General features: G+C 48.9%; 1 protein-coding gene across 2 annotated transcripts in view; it reads left to right on the forward strand.

The window, feature by feature from the left end:
• Nucleotides 1–27,240, forward strand: part of ODAD3 (outer dynein arm docking complex subunit 3) — a 125,962-nt gene that overhangs the window by 41,177 nt on the left and 57,545 nt on the right. Inside the window, exons 4-7 of one of the 2 annotated variants that reach the window (XM_069604228.1) lie at nucleotides 3,892–4,071; nucleotides 8,026–8,061; nucleotides 12,970–13,071; nucleotides 13,862–13,987. In XM_069604228.1, the coding sequence (XP_069460329.1) occupies nucleotides 3,892–4,071; nucleotides 8,026–8,061; nucleotides 12,970–13,071; nucleotides 13,862–13,987 (444 nt within the window). The remainder of the gene's footprint in view (nucleotides 1–3,891; nucleotides 4,072–8,025; nucleotides 8,062–12,969; nucleotides 13,072–13,861; nucleotides 13,988–27,240) is intronic. The other variant, XM_069604229.1, reaches the window with a different exon arrangement.

Consider the following 27,240-nt stretch of genomic DNA (forward strand, 5'->3'; position numbering starts at 1 on the left):
AAGTATTGAAAATTCTCTGTGAAAGTCTATAAACTTTTAAAGGAACAATCCCACCTGATTTCTTCAAGTTCTCTCAGGCACTGCAATCGGTTTTCTTACTTCTTTAGTGGATTTTCTGAACTCTGAAAGGCCTCACTTAAGGAGCTTAATAAATGTGCAATCAGCCACTGAATTACTATGGATGAAAGGCAGGTCAGAATCTTGCTCACCTCTCAAGAATCCAACCCATTATCCTTCCACCAATCAGACAAAGCAAACATATCATTGTTCCTTAAACCAATCAGATAAGGTTTCCTTCTCTCCATCTTGACTTAGGCAACGCACAATGTTTATACTTAAGGAAACTGCTTCCTATTCTATGTACAGGCCCTTTCCTGCTACCATACCACCTACTCCAGCCAGCCCTGACACATCCGCGTAGCACTGGAAGTTAGAGGAGAAAGTGGCAATCACATGTGCCAGGGAAGCCAAATAGACGTTGAAAAATTGGGGGATAGGTTTGATCCCTGGGGAACGCCACAGGTTGAGAGAGTGATAGTCGAGTGAAAGGCTCGAGTTCCACCTGGGATGGGCTTGTCGGAGAGGAAGGAGGTTAACCACGGCAGAGCCTGACCTGTGATTCCCAGGGTGTCACAGAGCGTGCGATCAGGATGTTGTGGTTAACTGTGTCGAAGGCAGAGGAAAGGTCAAGGAGAATGAGGATAGAGGGGGTGTTAAGTGGGTGTTACTGTGTTAAGGCCTAATAAATAGTATATTTGTACCCATCTGTTTGGAGTTCTATAGCTTGGCTGTCTTTAAGTGTTGTTATCTGCACTTGAACACCAGTCCCTGATCTCCTAATACTGCCTTGCTGCTCAGCCTACGCTACCTTGAGATAGTTTTGTTTGACTAAGTGTGACAGGCCCTTGCCTATTACCTAGATTGGTCCCTCAGAACCCTCCCCCAGGCCTGGTTCTGAAAATCCCTTCTAACAACATTATTACTCATGATCAGTGAGACGTGAAGGTTTTCACTGGGCATTGATTACTTCAGTGATTTTTTGAGCTTTCAGGGGATTGAGGATTTCACGGGAGATCAACAGACAACTCACAACCAAGGTCTCAAGCTTCAAAAGTCTTCATTAATCAACAGAAAATGCTAAGGAATTCAGAAAGACTGGATCAATGTATTGGGTAATTTAAAGGCTTTCAGGAGGGCCATAGACCATCAGCCCTTTATCGCTCTCTTTGGCTCCACGATCTGGCTGTCAAGGGAGTGCTTTCAACACTCCACACTTATCTTTTGTTTCTGCAGGTACATGTCTGGTCTTTTGATGCACTAGTCAAGATGTCCTTCTCCTTGGGATATGAAGCCGCCACCAACGTTGGTGCCCAGAATCGTATGCACTTTCACTGTTAGATTTTGACAAATCTTTGCCAACAACTCAATGAACCCAGGAATCCACAAATGTAGCTTTGATGGTGCTGGTCGCAGACCATGCCTTTGTCTCTCCCAGCACTTGGGTCTGATCCCCGTTGACAGACCCCTACCATTTGCCTTGTGCATCTTGTCGTCCTTCTTAACTGTTCCACCTTCCTTGTCTTCTGTTTCCTTCCCCCTTCTGATCTGGGCAGCCTTTCTCTCCATGCTGACTATACGACACTGTGCTCCTTCCCCCTACCCACTCCATGTGTCTTCTCCCCATCTCAGCTCCCTTGCCAGCAGAGACGGGTCTCCTTCTCGCCAGCGCGTTGGGGATCATCGAGCCATTACTCTCCTGCGGCTCCTGTTCGCCTCCTCTGGCTTAGTGATCTCCACCAGCTTCTTCTTATCACCCTTTTGCCCTCCTCCAACTTGGTTGTTATTCCTTCCTTGTCCCTTCACCTGCTAGCCTCCACCGCCTCGACCTTCCCTTCTAACACATCCATTGCACATCGGACAACCTTCTTCTTTCCACCACCTCCTCTGTATCTCTCACTACCTCTTTCTCCTGTACCTCTGCCCCTCTGTGTCTCTGCCAGCCTCCTTGCTACATTGCCACACATTCACCTGCTCCCTCTGACTCCTAGCTCCCACCCAATTCCCAAACTCAAGTATTCTTTCACTCTCTAGCGGGTTGTCCAGCTGACATCATGGTTGACTAATACTTTCCAGCTGGTACTCCGAGTCATGGAAGCACTGTGATTGGCAGTCATTACCTTGGAGAACAAAACTTACAGCTGGTTTCCATTTGTGAGCGTCTGTCAATGCAGGCCCAGGTCCCACTCTTTTATAGAGAGGGGCTGCCATGTGGATTTCACTTGTTCGCTGTCTACATGTCCATCTTTCTCTCTCCTTTGGGATAAGCCCTTCAAGGGCTATGCTCGCTTCCGTCTTACTGCTGTGGAGGCTTGTGAACTAGAATGAGGAACTGCTGCACTATGAAGCTAGTTGCACGAGACAAGTTTTGTTCCACTAGGCGGCATTTTTTGGGGTGTTGAGTCCATGGGGCCCGCAGCCGCAGTCCCGGGATCACATCTTGGCTGGAACCATGGTCCAGAGCAAACACATTTTTCATATTGTCAGAATCAGTGATGCTTTTTTGTAATATAACCACAGGTACTTCCAGTGGCCTTAGTTTATGGAAATGAGTAGTATCATGGGGGCCTTTATGAGCTGGTCGGGGGGTTAGGGGGTCCCTATTTCTGCAGATTTGCTCCTGCATAATAGGCTAGTGATGTACTTTGTGGTCCCATTCTTTAACTAGAAACATGAGACTTCATCACAAGGGACATCGCTGACCTGGCATGAGATTTGAGAGGGTGGACACTGGGAAGGCGTGCTAAGACACATCTTTTTTTATTTTAATTATATTTTTTTATTTTATTTGTTTTGGTTTTCAAATTGAAAGAAAACCTTTACAAAAATACATAAAAATCAACTTTTAAAAGCATATTTAGAATTGTACATAATAAAGATACAGAATATCTACAAATACAGTAGTTAAAAACACAAAAAAGATAAAAGAACAGAAAAGAAAGACATATTTCTGACTGAAATGCGATAAGAGAGGTTTGGTCATTTAAATGGGGCTCTGCTTACATTAATGAGGTAGGTTTGGTGGTTTGAACAAGAATGTACTTATCTTGAAAAGCCAAGTTATATGGTTTGACAAGGACATTGGTGACCTTGAGACGTGGGATTTTATGGTTTGAACAGTGCTCGGCTGACCCTGAGTGCAGAAACTCTGCTGGGACACTACCTCCAGGACAATACTGAGCAGAGTAAGGTGTGAGGCTTTTGAAGGACCAAACAAACTGACTGTGGTAAGTGTGGTTTGTAGGCTTGAAAAGGCCTCTGCCGAGTGTGAGGAGTGATTTTGAGTAACACTGCTGACCACAGGGCGCGGTTTGAGAGGTTGGACAGCATGTTGCTGAGCGCAATCATTCATGTTAGGCGTGCATTCAAGGCCACTGTAGGATGAGTAACCAGCTCCATTCATTGGATAATTTGGCGATCCATATTTGGCTGTCTTTCGGGGTTGCTCTTTCTGTCTGCCCACCCATCTGTACACCTTCCGTACGGCCATCCCCCTATCTGCCTTTCACTGTTCTTGCCGCCCCACAGACATACCACGTGGGGCCCTTTGCTCTTATGTTCTTGGCTCAGCAAGGTCCACTCGTCCCGACACCCAATTAAAAGTCCCTGGAGAAGCAGGCTTTCACCAGAATCTGATAACTGGAACATGCTTGTTTCTGACTCTTAGGGGTGAGACTGGATTCCCATGGGTCGTCTCCCTTTGCAAGCAGCTTTCTACTCTGCCATTAAAATCCTTGCCATATTGTCCTCCATTTCTCAGGCCTCCTTACTGGTTTGCCTCTGTGTGAACTTGTGCTCTTCTCCATTTAATTACCTTTTTTTTCTCCCCGAAAGGCTGCCATTGAGATTGTTGATCAAAAAGTGTGTGATAAACTCAAAAGGCTAAATGCCCTGAAGCACCAGACGGAGCAGAGGAAGAAGCGCCTTGAGGAGGTGAAGCTCCAGTATGGACAGAAGCTTCAGGAGGCCCTCAGTCTGCAGACCACGGATGAGGGGAGTGCAGAGGAAGCTCAGGTGAGAGTACCAATGCCAGCTGCTGTGCATTCAGCTAATGTCCCTTTCCCAGAACCAGAGGGAGGATTAGAAGAATAGTGGAAATACCAGTGAGGGCACTTTGAACAGGCAGACTCTTGGAGATGAATCTCCAGAGCGTAAATCCTCTGACCATCCCACAGGGAGGCCCAAGAGACATCATATCTAGCTGCCCTCGACCACGACAGGCATTGGGGACCCTAACCCAGGGCAGAACCTTCCCACCCAGGCAGTTCCAGGCGACACAACACTTGGGGGTGTCGGGGGGGACACTCTATCCATGTCACACGCAGGATGGAAACCTCTTACCTTTCCCAGGCCCTGTTTGTAGGAGGGAAAGTGTCAGGGTGCACACCCGTAATCCCTCCTACATAGGGGTGCATCAACTCTGCTGTTCTACAGACAGTCCATAGCGAGGGGGAAAAACCAGGGCGTACATCCTCTACCCCTCCTACAGAAAGGTGCAAAATTACCAGGACAGAAACCTATATCTCTACAAGCATGGCCTTGGTAAGGGAAGAACCAGTGTGCCCACCCCTTATCTGACTTCAAACAGTCCTACGTGAGGGGAAGTACTAGGGTGCACACCCTCTACCACCCTCTACCACACAGAGATCCACACGTTTACCAGATGATCAAAAACTCTTCCCTCCTACAAACAGTGCCTTGGGAGGGGAAGCACTAGGGTGTACCCCCTCTATCCATCCTACTACAAGTCTAAGGGAGGGGGGAGTACCAGTGTGCCCACTCTCTATGCGTCCTATTACAGGTCTAGGTGAGGGGGAGGGAGTACCAGGGTGTAAACCCTCTATCTGTCCTACTACAAGTCTAGGTGAAGGGGGGTACCAGGGTGTACACCCTCTATCTGTCATATAGACAGTCCTAGGTGATGGTTAGTAGCAGGGTGTACACCCTCTACCCCTCCTACAGAAAAGCCCACGTTTACCAGATCGAAACCTCTGTCCCTCCTACAAACAGTGCCTTGGGAGGGGAAGCACCATTGTGCCTACCCTCTATCCGTCCTCCTCCTACAAGTCTAGGTGCGGGGTGTGGCTAGTACCAGGGTGCCCACCTTCTATCCGTCGTATAGACAGTCCTAGGTGAGGGGCAGTACCAGGGTGCACACCCTATATACCTCCTACAGGCACACCTAGTGTATAGAAATGAACTGGAATGGATGCCTATATCTCTTCCAGATGGCAGGCCCAGCCAGGAGGGAGGAAACTAACTGTGGCAGATACCTCGATCCCTATTGCAAATAGGCCCAGGATGGAAAGAGTACCAGTTCATACACACTCAGTTCCTTACACAGACAGGCTCAGGGCAGGCACACTCGATCTCTCCCACAAATGGAAGTGCAAGGGCACCCACTCGCCCTCCCTCACACCTCCCACAGAATGGCCCAGGCCATAATAAGTGTGTTAGTTGAGACCCTTTAACCCCCCTACATGCAGGTCCTACAGTCATGCCATACCCCCTTACAAACAGACATAGAAGAATGGAATGACCAGGGTTCACACCCTCTATCCCTCCTACAGGCAGGCCTAGGCGAGAAGAACTACCAGGATGGACATATTCTGTCCCTCCCTCAACCAGGCTCAGGGTCGGGGGGGTGGAGGTGAGTACCAAGTAAGAACCCACACACACAGGCACATGGGAAGGGGAAGTAATAGGGTGGATATCCCCTGTCTCTTCTACAAATAGACCTAGAGATAGGGAACTACCAGGGCAGTCACCCCCATCCTTTCTGCAAACATCCAGAAGAGGGGAAGTACCAGGGCAGACACTTCCTGTCCCTCCTACAAACCGAGCCAGAAGAGGGGAACTACCAGGGCAGTCAATCCCATCCTTTCTGCAAACACCCAGAAGAGGGGAAGTACCAGGGTAGACATCTCCTGTACCCACTATAAACAGAGCTAAAAGAGGGGAAGTACCAGGGCAGACACCGCCTGTCCCTCCTACAAACAGAGCCAGAAGAGGGGAACTACCAGGGCAGTCACCCCCATCTTTTCTGCAAACATCCAGAAGAGGGGAATTACCAGGGCAGACATCTCATGTCCCTCCTACAAACAGAGCCAGAAGAGGGGATCTACCAGGGCAGTCACCCCCATCCTTTCTGCAAACGTCCAGAAGAGGGGAAGTACCAGGGTAGACTTCTCCTGTACCCTGTATAAAAAGAGCTAGAAGAGGGGAAGTACCAGGGCAGACACCGCCTGTCCCTCCTACAAACAGAGCCAGAAGAGGGGAACTACCAGGGCAGTCACCCCCATCCTTTTTGCAAACGTCCAGAAGAGGGGAAGTACCAGGGCAGACATCTCCTGTCCCTCCTACAAACAGAGCCAGAAGAGAGGAACTATCAGGGCAGTCACCCCCATCCTTTCTGCAAACATCCAAAAGAGAGGAAGTACCAGGGCAGACATCTCCTGTACCCCCTATAAACAGAGCTAGAAGAGGGGAAGAACCAGGGCAGAAACCACCTGTCCCTCCTACACACAGAGCAAGAAGAAGGGAAGTGCTAGGGCAGAGACCTCCTGTCCCCCCTGCAGACACACATGTGGGACATTACCAAGGCAATCACCCCCATCCTGTCTGCAAACAGCCAGAAGAGGGGATGTACCAGGGAAGACACTTCCTGTCCCTCCTACAAACAGAGCCAGAAGAGGGGAAGTACCAGGGTAGACACTGCCTGTCCCTCCTATAAACAGAGCCAGAAGAGGGGAAGTACTAGGGTAGACACTGCCTGTCCCTCCTATAAACAGAGCCAGAAGAGGGGAAGTACCAGGGCAGACACCTCCTGTACCCCCTATAAGAAGAGCTAGAAGAGGGGAAGTACCAGGGCAGACACCACCTGTCCCTCCTATAAACAGAGCCAGAAGAGGGGAAGTACCAGGGTAGACACTGCCTGTCCCTCCTATAAACAGAGCCAGAAGAGGGGGAAGTACCAGGGAAGACGCCTCCTGTCCCTCCTACAAACAGAGCCAGAAGAGGGGAAGTACCAGGGTAGACACTGTCGGCCCCTCCTATAAACAGAGCCAGAAGAGGGGGAAGTACCAGGGTAGACACTGCCTGCCACTCCTATAAACAGAGCCAGAAGAGGGGAAGTACCAGGGCAGGCACCTCCTGTCCCTCCTACAAACAGAGCCAGAAGAGGGGAAGTACCAGGGCAGACACCTCCAGCCCCTCCTACAAACAGAGCCAGAAGAAGGGAAGTACCAGGGCAGACACCGCCTGCCCCTCCTACAAACAGAGCCAGAAGAGGGGAAGTACCAGGGTAGACACTGCCTGCCCCTCCTATAAACAGAGCCAGAAGAGGGGAAATACCAGGGCAAACACCTCCTGTCCCTCCTACAACAAACGCATCCAGGGGAGGGATTGTACCCGGGCGGATACCATCTATAGCTCATGCTAGCAGTTCAAGGGGAGGGCAGGTACTAGGGTATACACCCTCACCCCCTCCTATATACCAGGGCACACACTCTTTAGGTTTCTTTCCCAGGGCAGGCTGGCTCCAGCCCTCTCACAGAGGGACCCAGGTGAGAGGAAATGTCGGGGTGGTAGCATCCCACCTTCTAGAGCAGTATGCCAAGCCATCCTCTGGAACATGTACAGGCGGGCAGAGGTTAAAGCTGTCCAAGTGCTTCCGGTAGAGACGAAGGATTGAATGCACTCCTCTGCCCTGGAAATGATGACTGCAGAGGGAATTGCAAGGGGTGATCGGCCAAGGAGGCTGGCAGTGCTCAGAATGATGCCCTCTTGGTATGCCCACTTTGTAAAGCAGGGGTTCCTGACACCACCGCTCCCAGTGTGCTACTTGGAGTGGCACCCATGTGCAGTCAGCACTGCAGAGAATGAGGGCTCTAGAGTGTAACCGGGTGCAGGTTCCACAGCCCAGGGGGTTTGCATAAGTATTTCTCACAATTTGCCTTGTTTTCACAGAGCGAAGTAGCTGGAAACGAAGACTCACCCCAGCAGGTTTGGGTGCTATACTTCTGCTCCCCTTCTGCTGAAACTACAATAATCACTTCATGTTTACTGTTTTGTACCCAAATTTGTTCTGCATCTCTATGTGGGACAGGAGGTCACTGCGCAGGCGTGACAATCAATCTTCTTCTTCTTCTTCGCCTTCTTCTCCTTCTTCTCCTTCTTCCCTGTGATCTAGCCAGACATGAAATGTTGTGCTACATAGGCTTTCCAATTGAAAAGCGATCCCAGGGAGACTGAATGGTCCTGCCCTGCGTCCATTGCCTTCAAAGAAACAGCTCTCAAAACCCACATATGGGCTGCGATGGGAAATCAACCTATCGGAGGAGATGGCTGAAATCTGAGGGCATAGGCCGCTTCTTTTGCATTCCTGATTTTAAATTTCAGAGAAGAGTGGGGGTCTAGATTATATTGTAGAGCGCTTATGACTCAGATACTTCACAGATTACCACATCGACCTTTGCGCGTACATGTGTGCACGCTCAGGCTGTGAAGGCCATGGCCGTTGCAGCCTTTACCTGACCCCTGTGCAGACAGAAGGCATCACAGCCTAGGAAAGGCACCTCTGCACACTAAGGCCTTCACAACATAGGACAAATAGCTCTGCACACATTGCAAATGTTAACTCCTCAGAAAATCCTAGAATACCTATACTGATCTCTAAGTTAGGCATGTGCACGTTCTCTAGGGCTGTGTGGTTGCTGACAATGGTCTCCACTCTACAGTGGCATCTGAGCTTCCTGTACTGCATGCTGCAAGCGTGGGGAGGAACTAGGCAGTATTCCCTTACTCCAGAGGTGGTGCCAGGTCTGATCTTTCAGCCCGGCCAGGTAGGTGCTGGCCACCTGCTTAGTGAGTCATTTGTCTCTTGGTCGAAAACCTTTCCAACGTGGCTCTGCCGGTGGTACTGGGACTCCCCTAGCGAGGCCTGCATTTGATAATCATTGTGATCTATCTTTAGCTGCACTCAGAAGGTTGTCCTCCATGTGGGATCTACACTAACAATCGTGCCCTTTTTTGGCATCGCTGCCATCTTCAATATCTTTGTAGGAATGTAAGAGTCCGAGCAATCTAAAAGACCCTTTTCTTCTCCAGCGTTGCATTTTTGAAAGATTCACGTGCTTAGAAGATTCCCTCTATTGCCAGATGAGTTCCACTCTCGGTCCTTAGTTTACTTGAAGGGAATTGAAGCTCGACTAGATTGTGATGCCAGTGCTGAAGGGTCAGTAACTTTGTTATATCCTGGAGAAAGGGAGAGCTGCCGTCCATGCCACTGTCCTCTTTGGGAAGTGCCACCTCCCATCCTCATTTCCATCTTCTCTCCCTTTTTACTTTTCCTTCTTGGCGTGACATATTGTGATCAATCACACGCCCATCCTTCGGGGCCGCATGTGCATGGTGGAAATCACGGTGGAGGGTCCCTTGATTTGCATGGGACACTTGAGAACAGTGCATATATAGCATGTGCTTAAGATGTGTGATGCTAATGCACACGTCAGTGAGCTCTCTGGGAGGGTTCACGTGGTGCACTGCGTACAGGGAACATGGGCAAATACTAACCACGTTACGAAGAGATCTTAGAGGGTGTACCAAGGCAGACATGGAGCGCGACATTGGATGTATCGTAAAGGGAAGTTTGTTGGCCTCCCTACACATGACTCTAAGAAAAGATGGCTGAGGGAAGTTAGTGGGATAGCTGAAGAGGCAGATTCAAGGCCTACAGTGTTTATGGGTGCATGTCAGAAGAACTCCAAACCTGAGTGCTGTTCTGCTTCTATGGCATTGCTGGGGACATTTTGTAATATGTTATCCCAAGGGGAGACCCCAAGATATGATAGGCAACAGTGAAGCTTCCTGCAGCTAGACAGAAGAACGTAGTCATAGATTAATGTCCATGTGATAATGGCAAGTCTTGCATTGGCCGTGTGTGATGGTTTTGTTTATCTAGTGTAAAGTAGTGGGAGATTTTATCGGTGAGACGTTTAGCTGGGGAGACATGGGTAGTAGACAAAGACGGACTACAAGTGGAGGGAATGAAGCGTTGGTCGCCATACGGGAGTGAGGCAATAGGTTCCACCTGGGGGAAATGATTAAGATGGCCAATTAGACGTTTGTGGTGGATATTGTTCTGTATCGGTTGTGTGGGTTCAGCCCCGTTGAGTCCGATATACAATGGTCTTTAGGAGATGGCTCTGCTGTTTAAGGCCTAGCCATGTATGTGCCATATCAGCAACGTGTGAGAATAGCTTTGCTGTCTACCCCATGACCATATAAGGTGCATTTTGTGTGAATAATAAGTGTGCATGGGTCATGTGGGGGCAGTGGGAATTTAATGTTGCCCTGCGGCTGTGTGCCAGAAATTAGAGGAATTTCAGACTTGTGAGAGTCCACAGAGTAGAGCTCTTGGAGACACCAGCAGGAATTCAGGCCCCTGCTCTGATCGCCATAGCCTCAACTACCTGAGGAGCACTCGACAACCACTGTGCGCTGACCCTGCCGGCTTTTGCCCCCATGGGCAAAAGTCCCAGCAGGCCACTGAGCACAGCACCTGATAATGTTAGAGTGAGGCTTGCAGCATTAATCATCCTGCGAATTAACATACTAAGTAAGGTGACATGGGTCAAATTTCAAGCAGCTGTTCCTCTGAACCAAATGTCCTTGTCTCCCATAACCCTTAGCATGTAACCTATGTAATTATTATTATTTTAATTAATTAACCTTTTGTAACGGTCTACTTTCAGGATTCCAGTCCCTAAGCGCGGGAAGTGATAAGTGGAGTTTCAAGATTTCCCAATTTACAGATAGGGTCAAATGTATCGATTTGAGACGGAGAGTGTGATGGACACAGTGGTAATGGGAGATAGTGAACTGGGACCAGTCTGCAAGATGCCAGTGGTAGGAGTGCACGGTTGCAGTTGTATAGCACTATAAGACCTACTCCCCTCATCCCCTGACTAACCGATTCACCTTTAGGATCTCCTACGATCGTAGACTACACACACAAATGGCCCACAGACTCCCTCTACAGGTCTAGCCAAAAGCACATCAACAATAACTTGGCCACGACTAATCTCTCCTCTTTAGTCCTATCCAAAGATCTGGAGTCAATCAGATCTTGGGCTTTTCCCTATGGATAAAATACTCCCAAGTCTCTCTGCCAAACCCATAGAAAGCAGGTCGGCACGCAGGTACTTCCAACCTGCACTCATCAACACCACATGTGAATGCCTCATGAAGCAAGAAACAGACAACAGATTCAAAGTTCAAATAAAAGGTCTTTATTCATTTAAATGTCAGGATGGTGTAAGGACTAACTTGCCACATACTAAGGTGGGACTTTCCTACCTAAATAAACTAAGGATAGTCTTTGTCATTAGGTTCAACTTAAAAGTCTGTCTGTGTCCAAAACCTATCCTTGCCCTCACAACTAAGGCTAAACAATGGGAAGGGATGTCAGCAACTAACGCAACAGAGTTCAAACTAAAGTACTGAGCTTCCTCCAGCTCCAGGCTTTTTCTTAGCTTCCTTTCCCCAGTTCAAACAGTTCCAACAAAATGGCCTCAGGGTTCCCTTCCCCAAGTTCAAGACAAAGATGTCTTATCTTTCCCAGACTAACTTTTTCTCTGTTGAGTTCCTTAATAATTTTGAATAGCTTGGATTTCATTTTTATGCAATACTGATTATACCAGGTAGGATAATTATTATGTTGACAGTGCCTAATGACAGTGGTTAGGTGCAGGCTAGCGATTTCTAAGGAAGTCTGCGACTGAGACCAGGGATGGGCGGGGCTCAAGGAAGTATGCAATGGCTTCCAGGGAAGGACAGTGCTCAAGGAGGTCTGTGACTGAGACTTGGGATGGGATAAACGCAAGGAAGTCTATGACGGAGACCGGGAATGGGCAGGGCTCAAGGAAGTCTATGGCTGAACCCAGGGAGGGGAGGAGTTCAAGGAAGACTGTGACTGAGACCAGGGATGGGAGCAGCTCAAGGAAGTCTGACTGGGAACAGGGATGCGAGGGGCTCAAGGAAGTCATTTACCGGGACCAGGTATGGGCTGAACTCAAGGAAGTCTATGACGGTGACCGGGGATGGGCAGGGCTCAAGGAAGTCTGCAACTGCGACCAGGGAAGGGGAGCGCTCAAGGAGGTCTGTGACTGAGACTTGGGATGGGATAAACGCAAGGAAGTCTATGAAGGAGACCGGGGATGGGCGGGGCTCAGAAAGTCTATGGCTGAACCCAGGGAGGGGAGGAGCTCAAGGAAGTCTATGGCTGAAACCTGGTATGTGCTGAGTGCAAGGAAGCCTGTGACTGAGACCAGGGATGGGAGCGGCTCAAGGAATTCTGTGACTGAGACCAGGGACGGGCTGAACTCATTGAAGTCTATGACGGAGACCAGGATGGTCAGGTCTTTACTGTAGCAGGGCAAATGGAAAATGTCTTTCAGTCCCAGGCTAAGTATGTGGCCGTCAATGAGGCCTGAGAAATGCACCATTTAGATTGTAGCACCTTTTATTTTGGGAGTTGCAAACCCACATTTATGAGAACGGCAAAAGTACGAATTACATGAAGTATGTTGACTCAGAATGCAGTACTGGTTGAATGTATCACACATGATCCACTTGCTACCCTTATTTAATCTGGGGATGCTCCTTTTGGCCATGCTGAACACAGGCCTGTTGTTTAGGAAGCAGTGGAGGGGAATCTTTGAGTTAGGTGGGGTACTTGGAAGAATTAATAGGCAGTGATGTGGGGTGCTTGGACACATAAAGTGCTGTCTGGATGAGCTGAAGTTAGTAGAGACCTTTCCTGCTCCCAGCTTCACAGAGAACCAACACTGTACCCTTCCCATGCAGCCATTCAGTCAGTGCAGTACTCACCACTCCCTTCCTCACCCTTAGAGACTCCGAATCCTGGAGAACCGCCTGGAGAAAGCAACGCTGAAGTCCCAGGAGGCCGACCACATCATGAGTGTCTACTTGAAGCTCAAGTCCCATATGCAGGTGAGTGCAGCCGGCATCCTGTACTGTGCTTCATGTGCTGGCCATACAGAAACCGGTTTCAGTGTGGTGCTAAGAAGGGCCTAGTTCCATCTGCCCTACACAGCACTGATATCTCACACCTTCTCACCTCAGGGGTGGAATCTCACTTTTCCTATTTCATCTCTTCTGTAACCTATGCGCCTAGATACCTCAGGGTTTGGTGCGCTTTATAAATGAATAAAGTAAACTAAATTAGCCTGGGCTCTGTCTGCTGCTATATTCTTTTTTAGGTCTTTCCTCTTCTCCCTGGCCCATTCTCCTGTCAGAATGAGCTCTTGCTCTGTCCATGCAGCCCTCCCGTTTGGACTCTCACTCATTATTTATCTCTCTCGCTCTCTGCCTCTCTTTTTTCACTTTATCTTGTTCTTGCTCTCTCACACTCTCTCTTTCTCCTCTCAGAAGCAGCTGTAACTCTACCCTTTCTGCTCTTGCACGGTCCTCAGAGTCTCCTCTCTCAATTTGATCTATTTCTCTTCTCAGAGTCTCCTTTAATTGTCACATCTTTAATTGTCACATCTCTCTCCCTCAGATTGTTCCCTCAGGCTCAGCTCTTCTTCTCCTCGTTCGGTCTTAGTCTGTCATGGCTCTTTTTCGGCCCGAGATGGACCCTCTCGCACTCTCTGTCTCTCTCTCTCTCTCGCACCTCTTTTCCACTCTTGGTCTGAGCTCTTCTTCAGCCCTTGGGTGCTTCCCACAGTCCCCCAGACTCTCCACTGCAGGTTCTCTAACTGCTTTGTTCTTTTCCATGCAGGAGGAGAGCCTCTCCTTCCAGACACAGTTGGACCAGATAGAGGCCGAGATCTTGCGCCTGCGACTGGAGCTAAAGGACCTGAAAGTCATGAACTGTGATGCTCACCTGGCAAGGGACGCGACCCGGGTAAGAGTTTGCCGTTAACAAGTGCTCGCCACGACTAAGCTTTCCTCTTTAGCCCTGTCACCCTCTCCCACATCAGGGGCTAACCAGACGCAAAGAGCTGTAGTATATCAGATCTTAGGCCCTTCCCTATGGATAACACACTGCCAAGTTTCTCCTGCCATGCCTGTAGAAAGCAGATTGGCACTCAAGAACTGGGTACTTCTGACCTGCACACCTCAACAGCACAGTTTTCACATCTGCCTTTCCCACTCGGGGTGCTAGGGTGAAGCAGTGATTGTATTTGGCTTTACAGCCTGGATGGGCTCGACCCTGTGGTCCGTGAAGCTAAGCAGGATCAGCCTTGGTTGGTTTACTGATGGGAGACTGCCAGGGAAATACCAAGCTTAGTAATTGCTGCACATGGATTGTGTTTATAAGTTTTCATTTCATTCGATCACGGCTAGTAGGAGAGTCCCACCACCTGACTGGTTAGAGCCTGGCCAGAGACAGGGTGCATGTTAGGCAAGATTGTGTGCAGTACCCTTTGTGAGACTACAGCAACCATGTCCTCCCGGCAATCGGTAATCCAACCTTTGTTATACGTCTGTACTACACAGGTTGGTAGTGTAGCTGAGCAGCCAGGCTTATCTCAAGAGGGGTCAATGTGATCAGTAGGGCTTTTACACAGAGATTCACAGTGACAAGTATTCAAAGAAACTCTTATACTCAAGGTTTCTTGATTAAACAATTATTAATTTATTTCACAGTCAGTTATATAAGCCTTCTTCAGAAGGGAGCAAGACATGTAACACTTCAAAATACACTTCAAAACACACTCTGTTTCTCTAAATGATACCCATTGGGGATGGCACACAGACACTTCCTACACCCTCATGTGACTTAAATAGCTAGGACACTGTGGACATTGATGTGTCACTGGTACATTTAGAGCAATACTGAGTTTGGTGCAAAGGTTAGATAGGGGAATAAAACAACGCTTAACAAATAATTCCTAAACTGGTAAGTACTCTTTGAACCCTCCAATGCAAAGTAAATTAACCCTTTCCTGGGGGAAAGGCAAAAGCACAAAGTCAGAGGTAAGAAGTTCTCAGGGAGCCAGGACAGCCAATGTTAGTTGAGCAAAGTCTTGGGGAGCTGAAGATCTTCTTGCAGGTAAGTAAAAGTCGTGCACAATGTTTTTAGAAACGCTTGTAGAAATAAAATCACTTGAAGGGCCACAAGCTGGTAGGCATGTGAGGGGCAAAGCTGCAAGCAAATGTGTACTGGCAACCAACACAAGTCTCAACTGAGAACAAGTAAGGCTACACAACAGGAGGTAAGTCCTCTTAACTTTACAGTACCGTTGGTTAGAATAAATGGTTCCAACTGGCTTCTGTTTCTGTGTAGCTCTCCAGATATTGTTGTTCCTGGGCCTCAGTCGTGGGGACAAGAGGGTGGACGTCTGGGGACTCCTGCACTACAATTTGAAGGTTGGCGGCAGCCATGGGCAAACTTCAATTCAGCTCCTTGTGTCTATAGCAAATAGCACCACTGCGGTCTCTCGTATACCACTCGGAACTTTCCTTGCATCTGGGGTCCAGCACTCTGTTGAGGTGGCTCAGGCTTGGCCAGTCCTGCTTCAAGGGAGTCTGAAGGATCTTCCTGAGGTTCGGGTCCAAACTTAAAATCGATGTACTCGATCTGGTGTTCCTCTCCCTGGCACTTTGGTTCCTGCAGCATCAATGGAAGTACAGCCAGCTCCGAGAGGATGTCCAGACGACTTCAGTTGGGGTCGATTGGTCTCACCAACCCAAGGGGAGAAGTCATCCTTGCAGGGCTTCTCTAGTTGAAACAAATTCGGAGCTTCAGCACAGTAGCAGGGCTTCACCGGGCAAACCAACAGTCCAGGAGTTGCAGCAGGGGTCTGTTCCAAGTTCTTCTTCGGATTCCTTCATCCAGTGGCCGACTCTGCACTCCAAGCCTAAAAGCCTCGTCTTTTATGCAGGTTTCTCCCATTCATTCCAGCCTAGCTGTCAATCACACAGCAGGGTGGCTGTCTTCCAAGGACAGAAAGCCGGCCAATCACCTTTGGGTGCATTCCTGTAACCAAGGGGATTAAGCACATGGGCCCTCATTACGACCCTGGCGGAACACGAAAAACGATGGCGGAAATGTAATACCGCCATCGAATACCGCCGGTTGCGATCATGACCCGTCACTGTAAAGTACGAAGCCATTAGCGACACCGTAGCGAATGCCAACGCTAACTGCACCAAGTACGCGCACGCGCGCCGTGCAAAACCGCAATATCCGCCATGGCGCAACGGTACGCGACTGCTGACCCCAGCGGACATTCACCTAACGCCATCAAGCATGGCGGAAAGTACCATTCCGCCATGGCGAGAACTACGGCATCGCGAACCAACCGTAATGGCCCTACTGAGTGCCTGTACTCCACACCCTGGCCACATTGCACAACTCCTCGTATGCGCAATGCAGTCACACCATGCAACCAGTGAAATGTACAAGTCACCCATGCATGCCAACGAACAAATGCATGCAGGGGCCCCAAGTGCCCTGTGAGTGGCCATCCACAATTGGCAACACACCATTGCCGTACTGATGCAGCACAGGCATCTGAAGGTGCAAGTACACCAAAATGAACTGAAAATTCCATGACACAAAACAACAACAGTCCCCCATCGCTTGCCACCAGTGTAAATCAACATCCAAAGCAGTAACCTGAGGGAGACTGCACCAGCCCTGTACACATGCCAGTAGTCAAACCAACCATCAGCATAAGCACGTACCACACAACTGTACCCAGAAGCCGGAACCCAATGCAGAACACCTCACAATACATCGCGCCACAAATCGGAATATGCCACATTACTAGCAAAGAATAACGCTACACGGTTAATATCAGAATATAAATTTAATGCACATCAAAATCACCAAGCCCATACAGCCATTTGAACATTAACTCACAAATGATCAGCATTACTGTGGGCTGCATCCGCAATAAATGACCAGCTACCCCATGTGTGACGCCCTGTACCTTCATGGCACACAGGGGCTACATCAACGTCCAAAAAGGCAACATGGAAGCGCCTAGGACCGCAGGGCCGTCCCATGAAGTAGGCACTAGTCCAGCTGGAAGCTAGGTATGCTGCACCTAGCCACTAGTACTGCGTAAGGGCATGTGGGCCATTGGCGATCGTCCCATAAGATCGTAATGGTGCTCCACTGATTAACTCGAAGCTGCAGGTGTCGACTGTAGAAGCCATCTGCAGGAGTGGCGTACAGGTGGCAGCGGCAGAAGGGGAGGAGATACCTGTCACCCAAATGTAAAAAATGATAGTATGGGCATCCGAACTCCAGATGCATTACTCACTTCATTCAACACACCAAACCTACAACCATATGCATGCTAGCCCACTCATAAGGATCAATTGCACCCAAAAATCACTTGCGAATCATTACGACACAAATCGAGGTGAATACACCATTTCAAACGAGTGTCTGTGTGCATGCGCCTGTCAGAACAGGATCCATCAGATGGGATCATCAACGTGCATAGACACAAGTGATTGAAGGCGCGTCGAGACAGGGAGGGTTCAACAAGGGCAGACAGACGATGGTCCCACTATGGCAGCCTTGCATCACATAGCGCAGGGGAAGGGGACAGATTCCAAATAGGCATGTACATGGCAGACTCCCAATTAAATCATCTTTCCATGCATCCATTCATCATTCCCTCATCCCGTTATGAAAACGCCTGAATATTCACTCACATAACATTCGAAATTTCCATTGAGTCTGTGCGTAATGCAGCCTTCAAAATCCACTGTGCTCCTGCCCGGATTCCTTGTGTAGTGAACTCACATGTATTTGGGAACGTCCTGCCTTTTCGTCCACTACGCTATGGCGCATCCCATTCAAACCATATCAATTATTGCATTCCCGCCATGTGCCCTGTCCCAAGGACATTCAACAATAGAACGTTACATTTCCAGTCAGACCTGTGGGCGTCTCCACGCCGCTAGTTGAAAACCGAAAGCGCTGTCCTTCGAATTCCTCATTTGCAACATCACGTTGAAAAGGCATCTGTGAACGCTTGTATTCACAAATACATCTATGCAGTGCGGCTGTGTGTGAAAATGGTAACTGGCCTCAATCACTGATGGGACTCCCCGCCGTCGGTGAACGTCGGTACAGTGCTGCATGAGGGTCCACCGTTGATCGAGCACTACATTCCACTGACCCTTCACAAGTCTGCTCGCGAATGCAAATATAGGATGTGCAACAAGGGGACCATAGCAGAATTAACATATAAACCAATATTCCACAGCCATCGGGATTAAGAACATGATTGCAAATGCAAGATGCCATGCGTCGAATTGCAGCGTCGTGTGCGGGACGTGCTCGCACGAAAGGCATAGCAGCTGACACAGGTGGAATGAATCACCACAGGTGAAGGCTATACAGCCTGAAAACACATAAATTGCACACCCAACCCCCTCCCCCAACCACACCCAGTCCAGAATGCTACCGGCAGGACTAGCGATGTTGGGCCTGGGGGACCTGATTGCACTGCAAGTACTCCAACTTCAAGAAGAAGACGAACGCCAACTACTACAACAACCGGCCGCACAGAGGAGACGCAGGAGGAGGAGGAGGAGGAGGGCAAGGCATGGCCAGCAAGCCCCACCAGCACAGCCACTACCACCACGCAGACAGCCCGCAATCCCACGTCTCCGAGCTAATCCGTTCAACCTCACAGCTGAGCAGATCCACACCCTCTACCGTTTGGACCGGGACACCATAACCGCCATTGACGACATGACACACGCTGACCTTGTCAACATGATAGATAGCCCAACCGCAATCCCACCCCTACTGAAGGTGGTGTCTGTACTCCACTTCCTGGCCACAGGCACCTACCAGCACACAGTCGGACAGTTGCATGGCATTTCACAGCCACTATTCTCACGGACACTATTCCAAGTGCTTGATGCCCTCCTGAAGCACTCAGACGACTACATCACTTTACCACGCTCGGAGCAGGAGCTTACAAACACAAAAGTGGGATTCCATGCACTTGGCGGCATACCGGGTTGCATTGGTGCCATCGACTGCACCCATGTGGAATTGGTTGTCCCACATGCCATGGAGGCCCAGTACCGCAACCGCAAACAATATCATTCTATCAATGTGCAAATGGTGTGTGACTCCAACAGGATCTTTACACATTGTTCTGCCCGATTTCCGGGATCAACACATGATTCTATGGTCTTGCGGAACTCTAGAATACCACGCTACATGGAGCGACACGCAGGGCGCCGATCCTGGCTACTCGGTGAGTCTCATTTAATGCATGAGTATGTGGGGTAGGTGATGCGTGAATGACCTGGCAGGAAGTGGGGGGGGTGCGTACGTAGCAATGACATTCCACAAACATCCATTCTTGTCCACATACAGGTGATTGCGGGTATCCACTGAAGAGATGGCTCCTTACACCAATCCGGAACCCACAGGACCAGCATGAGGAGGACTACAACCATGCCCACTCACGTACCCGTGTGGTCATAGAACAGACATTCGGCCTACTGAAGGCTCGTTTCCGCTGCCTCAGCAGGTCTGGCGGGGCACTCCTGTACCGCTATGAGAAGATGGCAAAGATGGTCATGGCATGTGTAATGCTACACAACATGTGCGTACGTAGGAATGTGGCCATGCCCCCCGACGCAGAACTGCTAGCACCTGAAGATGGTCATGATGAGGGTGGGGATGTGGCAGCACCTCAAGGGGTCCGCGAGGCACAGGAGGCCCGTGAATTACGGCAGAATCTCATAGATGCATGCTTCTAGCACTCACGCCTGGTGGCTGTTACATGGACACGGGACTTGTGGCACTGTGTGTGTCTGGAACATGCACAATATGGACTGTACGCCAAGATAGGCCTCGTACACAGAGATCAATGTCCACACATCTCATAGGATGAATATGAAGAATTGTATTGCAGATGTGAAAAGACATTACACACCCAATCGACCCGCCACCCAAAGAAGCCCAACACACCCCCTCCACCCTCCTACCTCCCCCCCGAACACCAGTGTCCAATGACGCTCATTGTCAGTGGGCAGACGCTATTGCAAGCCTCCTCTCCGGGTATCAGGGGCACCCCTGCCTGTGGAGCGCCGGGTCCTCCCAGATCTACGTTGGGGGCTGCCCTGGACGGAACTTGCAACGGATGATGTCTCTGCCTGCTCACGTCCATGCATGTCCCTAAGGGTTTGTGAGAGCTCAGTGAGCACACGGCGCACAGCGGCAAGTTCACCACATACGTCTTTGGACGTCGCATGCAGTTCCCCCCTCAGGCTCTCGGTACTTCTCTCCATTTGTGCCCTTAGTGTCTCTGTACTTCGCTCCATTTCTGCCCTAAGTGTCTCAGTAGATGTTTCAATGGCTGCCTTAGAACCCCCACATTCATCAGCATGCTCCTTGAGGAGCGTGGCTAGTTGCTGCTGTTGCACTATCATCTGCTCGAGGGACTGTTGCCTCTGCTGGGCCATGCCCATTTGCGGTGGTGTCACAGAGGGGCTGGACGCCTCATGTTGCCTTGCAACAGGCCTTGTGGGGGTTGGCCAGTCGTCGTCTTGTGGGTGCCCCTGCGTGGTTTCCTCATGGTGTACGGGATGAAACATACAGGGGGATTGGGACAGGTCATGGATGTGTCCTACTTCGGCAGCACCGTTTTCTGTGTCGGAGCATGCTGGCATGAATGCAGTGTCACCTAGGGTGCTGCTGCCACCAGAAGCAGTGCCTTCTGTGGCATCCATTGGGGGGACCTGTGGTGCTGCTGTTGTGGACAGGCTGGCTGCTGGGGTGCCTGTTGATGTCCCCTCCAGTGTGCTGCCACTCGATTTGTGCAGCTGCCGTGTCTTGATCCGTGCTGCTGAGGTGGAGGGTCTTTGGCCGTTGGTCTTGGCCCTCTTTGCAGGTGTGCTGGTAGGGGTGTCCTGAAGCTCGTCGTTGGAATCGGACCCTGTGGTGGAGTAAAGGAGGGCAAGCGTTATTCATGGGTCTGTGGTAATTGTAATGGCAATTGTATCACATGCATTGGGGTGGTACCTGGGGGTGAATTGGGTCAGGGCCTTGGAGGTGGTCTCATTTTTGTGTGCATTGGGGATGCAGTTATTTTGCAGTCTGCAGATAGGGTGTGCATGCTGCACATGTAGAGTGTTTTTTGGATTTTTATATATTCATTTATTTGATCTGACTTTTAAGGGGCGCTGTCATGGCATTGTATGTGGTCGTTCTCCTGAACATGTGTTTCTATTGCACTATGGGGACACATGGTACTTCACATGGTTGGTAATTGAGGATTTGGCATAGTTTTATTTGGGCCACCTACCTGATTCTTCTGATGTCTGCACTCCTTTCTCCATCCCTCCGACTCCCTCTATGCTCTCCATTCCAATGGTGGAGGCACAGATTTCTTCCCAGGGGGTCAACTTGATGGGTGATTCCGATCCTCCCCCGGTAGCTGTGGCAATGTTCCGGTTGGCAGAGAGTATGCTCCGGACGCGTATCCGTAGGTCGTCCCATCGCTTTCTGCATTGCTGTGGGTTGCGGGGTGCGGTCCCCACCGCACTTACCCGCTGTGCCACCAGCGCCCATATGGCCTTCTTGTTCGCAAGTGCCGTCCTGGTCATTTGCGTAGAGAAGACGACGGCAGCATTCTCCTGGAGGGTCTCTGTGAGCACGGTGAGTTCCTCGTGGGAGAAGTGGACCTGCCTCTTGCGGTCGCACGCTTTTTTCGCAACTTTTCCCATATTTATTTTTTTGGCTGGGGTGGCTAACGGGTTGGGATGTGTCTCAGGGTCGGATTTTTAATGGTTGAGTTGGGATTCTGATTTTATAGGTGTACGGCGTGCTGTTTCCCGTTCCGGCCCCATGTTTTTACTTCCGTTTCCGTATATTTACGGTGACCGTATTTTGCGCTGACCGCTCATTACGGTGACCGCTAAGATGGGTGGCGGAATTGCACCTAGGGCGACGTACGACGGCGGTAAGGGGCGTTTTGGGGTCATTTCCGCCAACGCGGACTTTGCACTTCCGTCATGGCGTAATGCTCGTGCCCGATGGGTCAGAATTAGCCGCACTTTCCTCCATCGTGCAGTGGCGGAAACGCTATTTACGCTATGGCGGTCATGTCAGTTGATTTCCGCCAGGGTCGTAATGAGGGCCATGGAGTTTCGGGCACCTCCATCACTTCCCACCCCTGCCAGACACGCTGGAGCCAGAGGCAGGCTTCACCCGTGAATCCCGCCAAAGATAAAACGAACAAAGGGACCAAACCTGGTTTGGCCTGCAGAGTAAATCTCAAGAAGGACCTTTCCAACAAGAAATGACAAAAAAATAAGACCGGGCCATTTTGACAAAATGGGCACCCATGGGTGCCTTACTGCAGCTGCAATTGCAGCCCGCGGTAAAGACACACAATGGTAGGAAAAAGTAAACCACTGCCAGCAGGCATTAATTGTAGAAAGGGTAACATAAAAATGTTGGATGAGAAACTAGACAAAGGGGATACTATGTAACATCTCCAGCACCCTATGGTAAGATAGTGTGTGCTGGGTCTAGAAAGTTACTAAATGTAAGTAAAATCAATTTCACTTCACTGCTCTTGGAAACAGTAGTTTATCCAAGAGAAGGTATTTAAACATTTGGGGAATCTACGATACTTCCCTGTGCCACTGCACTGAAGGTGCTGTGTGTCACATTGTAAAGATGATGCCTATGGAGTTTGTCAGACTCCAAAGTCAAAAGAAACACAGAGTCCAAATCACAGAAAATATATGAGAGAGTGGGAAAAAAGGTCTCACTCTGTCCATATTAGAAATGAAAAGTCCTAAAGTCCAGAAAAAAGAGCTAGGGGTCTCTAAGGTAGTTCTCCATAACATTGCAGGTTTCAGTAAGTTCAATCAGAAATGTTATGATTGAAAAATGTTGACGGTAATACAAAATATATATTAACATGATGTCTCCCATCTGCAAACCAACCAAGGGTGATCCTACTTAGCTTCACAGGGCAGGATCGGCAAATGATTAGTAGCCTTCAGGGTGCTAGGATGAGGCATTGATTTTATCTGGCTTTATAGCCTGGATCACTTGACCCTGCTGCCCTGTGAAGCTAAGCAGGATCAGCCTTGGTTGGTTTGTGGATGGGAGACATGAAATGTGCACTGGTGTTGTGACAAGGGATGTAAGCTTCTTATTATCTCAGCTTTAGGGGCGGTCATATGATTTACTGGCATGAGGGTACTTGAAATTAAGGCGTTAGCACAAGATGGAGGCTTCCGAAGCGTGAGTTTTGCATGTGTAAATGTGAGAATATTGAAAGTAAGACACATAGGAAACATTGTTCGGCTCGATCAAAATATGCTAAAAAATACATGCCCTATCCATTGGGCCAATACAATTTCTGAGCAAACCTTCCTTTTAAGGAGGCCTGTGTCTTTTCTGCAATGCAAACAATGCCCAAGAAAGCATTATATCCCAATTTCTTCCATCTGCTACAACCAGCTTTTTAAGGATGTTTTTCAAAGTCTGATTGAATCTCTCCACCAGGCCGTCTGTTTGTGGATGGTAAACGGAGGTATGCAAGGTCTTAATTTGTAATATCTCCTTTACATCTGCCATCAGTTTAGACATCAAAGTGCTACCTTTCTTGGGGATGCCCATCCCTTAATACAAAGGGGATCAGATGTTTTAAGATCTGCTGAGATGAATTATTCTTTAGGGGAATCGGGTAGCATAATCAAGTATATTGTCTCGGGAGGATAGCTCAGGGGCAACATGCTCGCCTTGGAAGCAAAACGACACAGAGCAACACAGTGTTTGATCCCTGGAATATATTTGTTTCCCAACTTGGAAGGTTCTAATGGCCCAATGATATTCATCCCAATCCTGGAAAATGGTATCTAAAAAATAGGGAGTGGTTAAACTGGGGCTGGAGGGACCCTAGAGGGAGCCGTTTTTAGACAGAGAGCACATGTGGTCCCCCATTTATTTACATCCACATGGACTCCTGGCCATTTAAACTTAGGAATGACTTGTCCCTGAGTTTTCGTAACTCCCGAATGTCCAGAAGTTTGATGTGAGTTGGCAATCTCCAGGGCTACTCGCAATGATGGCTGCGAGGAATGACCAAGTGGGAGCTTATTATAGCATCAGGAGTTACTTCTCCTATAGATAAGAGTCCATGCTCCAGAAAAAAAACAGACCCGCTTGTGCCTTTCCTTCAGCTTCCATGATAACCTTTATAAAAGCCTGTGCAAGATTGGCTCGTTATGTTGGGCAAACGCTAAGTCAGGAATGATTTCTATCTCTTCAGAGAAAGATCTTGACACCTCGCGGTACCGCTATGTCTGCTTCCCCGAAACCTTTACTGCCTTGTTCGGTAATGTCATGCTCTTGGATTTCTACAGGTAGGGTAAAGGACGTGCTCTCCAAAATCCCTTGAGCAATCTTTTCTCCTCCTTTTGACATAATACTCTTGTTTCCCATGATTGTGTATGAGTACCGTAAGGAGCTCATGGTGGCAACAGTAAAGAAGACACAAGTGATCACTTTTCAATGGTGCTTATTAAACTGCATAAATGGTTAAGAAAAATACCTAATCTAAACCTAAATCTAAGATGGGAGCAAGCTACGACCATCAAATAATAAGAAGGCAGTCCTAGTGGCGTCTTGTCAGATAAAAAGGGCCTATACTAAAACAAAAGATTGCCAATCCTTACTGCTAAATTACATAATAGTGTGGGATAATGTTCATCAGAAAAGGAAGAAGTGTTCACAAAATGATAAGTCAGGATGGTATAACTGGGGTCTCCCCCACGTTTTAAGCTCGGGTCAACGCAGGACTCCTGAGCACAGCACGCTCCTGGGCTTCTCCAGCACGAGCTTACAGTTTGTTTCCAAATGATCAGGGCCATATGTGGCATGTCTCCTTTACACCAAGTCTCTTGCCTCAGAGGACCTCATGTACTATTAACAAACAAAAAGTTCCTTTCAGAAATCTTCCCATTGGGTGATTTCCTTTCACCCATGAATCCCCCTCAACTGCGCTCCGATCCTTTTTGTAACCTTGGCTTCCCTCAGTCGGGTTCACATTTGCCAGTTTCACACAGTTCACTTATTCATAATACCTTGCAGGATTCACTTCCCTTAGCTTTTCAAGGTCCCAGTTAGGCTTTCTCTTAAGCACCCAGTCAGGCTTTCCACATTTATCGTTCATACAGCATTTTCCCTCAGCCGGGTGCACATGCCTGTTTCACACTGTCTCAACCTTGGTAATGGGTTAACGACTTTCGATTGTACATGGGATTTTGGCTCGACCCTTATATGACCACCGTAACTCTGTATGTCGGCCTTTCCTACGGCCTCTTGTTACTATATTATTCACAAGAAAAAGGGGACCAGCCAGAGTCTTTCGAATGGACACCCACATGGCACCGGACCACTCTGCTGCTGGTCCTTCCCTAGGTTTTAAAAGTTCAGTAGTACACAAGTTCTTTGTTCATAACAAGTTGCAGTTTGCAACCTTTGCTCAGCACTGTCTGGTTTACGGTGCTTTCACCGGCTGTGCTGACCTCCTTGTTGCTTCTTGTCTCTGGAGTCAAGGACGGTACCACGGTAGCAAGCATGCCTCCACACTTTGGTTAACAGTACGGGAGGGTCCTGTGCACCGTTGACACCTGTTATACCACACATCAACTGTAGTTTGCGGTCTTATGCTTCCTTTCACTAAGGCTTCGCGGCCTTGGGTCGAAAAGGGCAAGGGCATTTCCCTCCTAGTTATCCTTTCCGGTCTCCCCACCTTTCTTTCTTCGTTTGTACTGCCGTCCTGGAATAGCTACTTCCTTGTGCGTTTGTCCTTGCTCAAAGTGTGCTCTCATGCTCTGCCTTTTATCCCTGTGGGGAAGGGAAAGGGCTGTCAGGTGTGTGTAGTTATTGTCAATTGCCTGACTCTGCCTGACCCTTGTGTTGTCTTTCACGGTGTAAGAAAGTGTTTGTGTCAAAAAGCGTGGGGGATAGAGCTTCTAAGTATCCTACGGGGTAGGATGGGGAAAAGGTGTTTGAAGGAAGAGTGTACCAAGTCTCACCCGTCTGTGTCCCACTTCCACTCCCCGAAGGACCCCCATCCAGGTGATCCTCCCCCACTGGTCCACGCCCAGAAACTGGATCCAATAGCGATGGCCTTCTCCTGGCCACCTGGATGACAGATCTCTGGGGACTAGCAGGTGAGACACCTTCAGGTTTCTCACAGTACCTTCATGTCCCCTTGGTAATCTGGATCTATCACCGCTGCCATGATGTGTAGGCCATATTTCCACGCTAGACCTGACTTAGAAACTAGGCGAATATAAGTGGCACCTGGGGGGATAGTATAAGGCCAGTAGGAAATAGTTGTCTGTCCCCCACTGCGATGGTAACATCACTACTAATATGAAGATCAAAGCTGATAGTCAGTCAGGCATGATCCTATTCCTGACCCCATATGTGGAGTGCTGGAGTGAGACAGAGGTGGCATTTAAGTATGATTTATATTCAAAGAAACAAGAAAACACCTTCATTTCCCAATTTCTAGTGTGTTATGCCTACCTAATCAAGGATGCTCGTTTTCAGGATGGAAGTCCAAATGACCTCTGTCCAAAAATCTTCTCTACTCTAGCCCTACCACAAAAAAACAGAAAGAAACCTAGATTGTACCAGGAAAAGAACTCCCTTCTCCTGGTTCTGTAGGGATCAGCCCTAGGGCCAGTGGCCAAGAGCCTTTAAATTAATTCTGTGCTTCTTCTTGAAGAGAAAATGCCAGTAGAATGACTCCCTTCTCCTGGTTCCGTGACTTACAGTGCTCCTCTATCTGTTTTTCACAATAGTTCTCTGAGGGCTCTCTTGAATGTGGCACCCTCTTTATCTCTTACTTTAAAAATCATTTCCATCTTTTTCTGAGATGAGGGATGCTGCTCACGAGGCTCTATTTGCTTTGTTTACTGTTGGAATAGTTATTGAGATGAAGGAAATTACTTCCAAGACTTTCTTCCCAATTGTTCTTATCCTTTATGCAATTACTGGGACAAAGGAGATCACTCTGAGGCTTTCTTCACAATCGTATTCTCAATGTGTTTACTGAGACGAGGGTGTCACAAATCTCCAGTTTATCTGCAATATCGAGGTCACTCCCCAAATCGGTATCTTCCCCC

This window comes from Ambystoma mexicanum, chromosome 3q, assembly GCF_040938575.1.
Source record: "Ambystoma mexicanum isolate Mex_15411 chromosome 3q, UKY_AmexF1_1, whole genome shotgun sequence".
In the NCBI taxonomy this organism is placed as follows: domain Eukaryota; kingdom Metazoa; phylum Chordata; class Amphibia; order Caudata; family Ambystomatidae; genus Ambystoma; species Ambystoma mexicanum.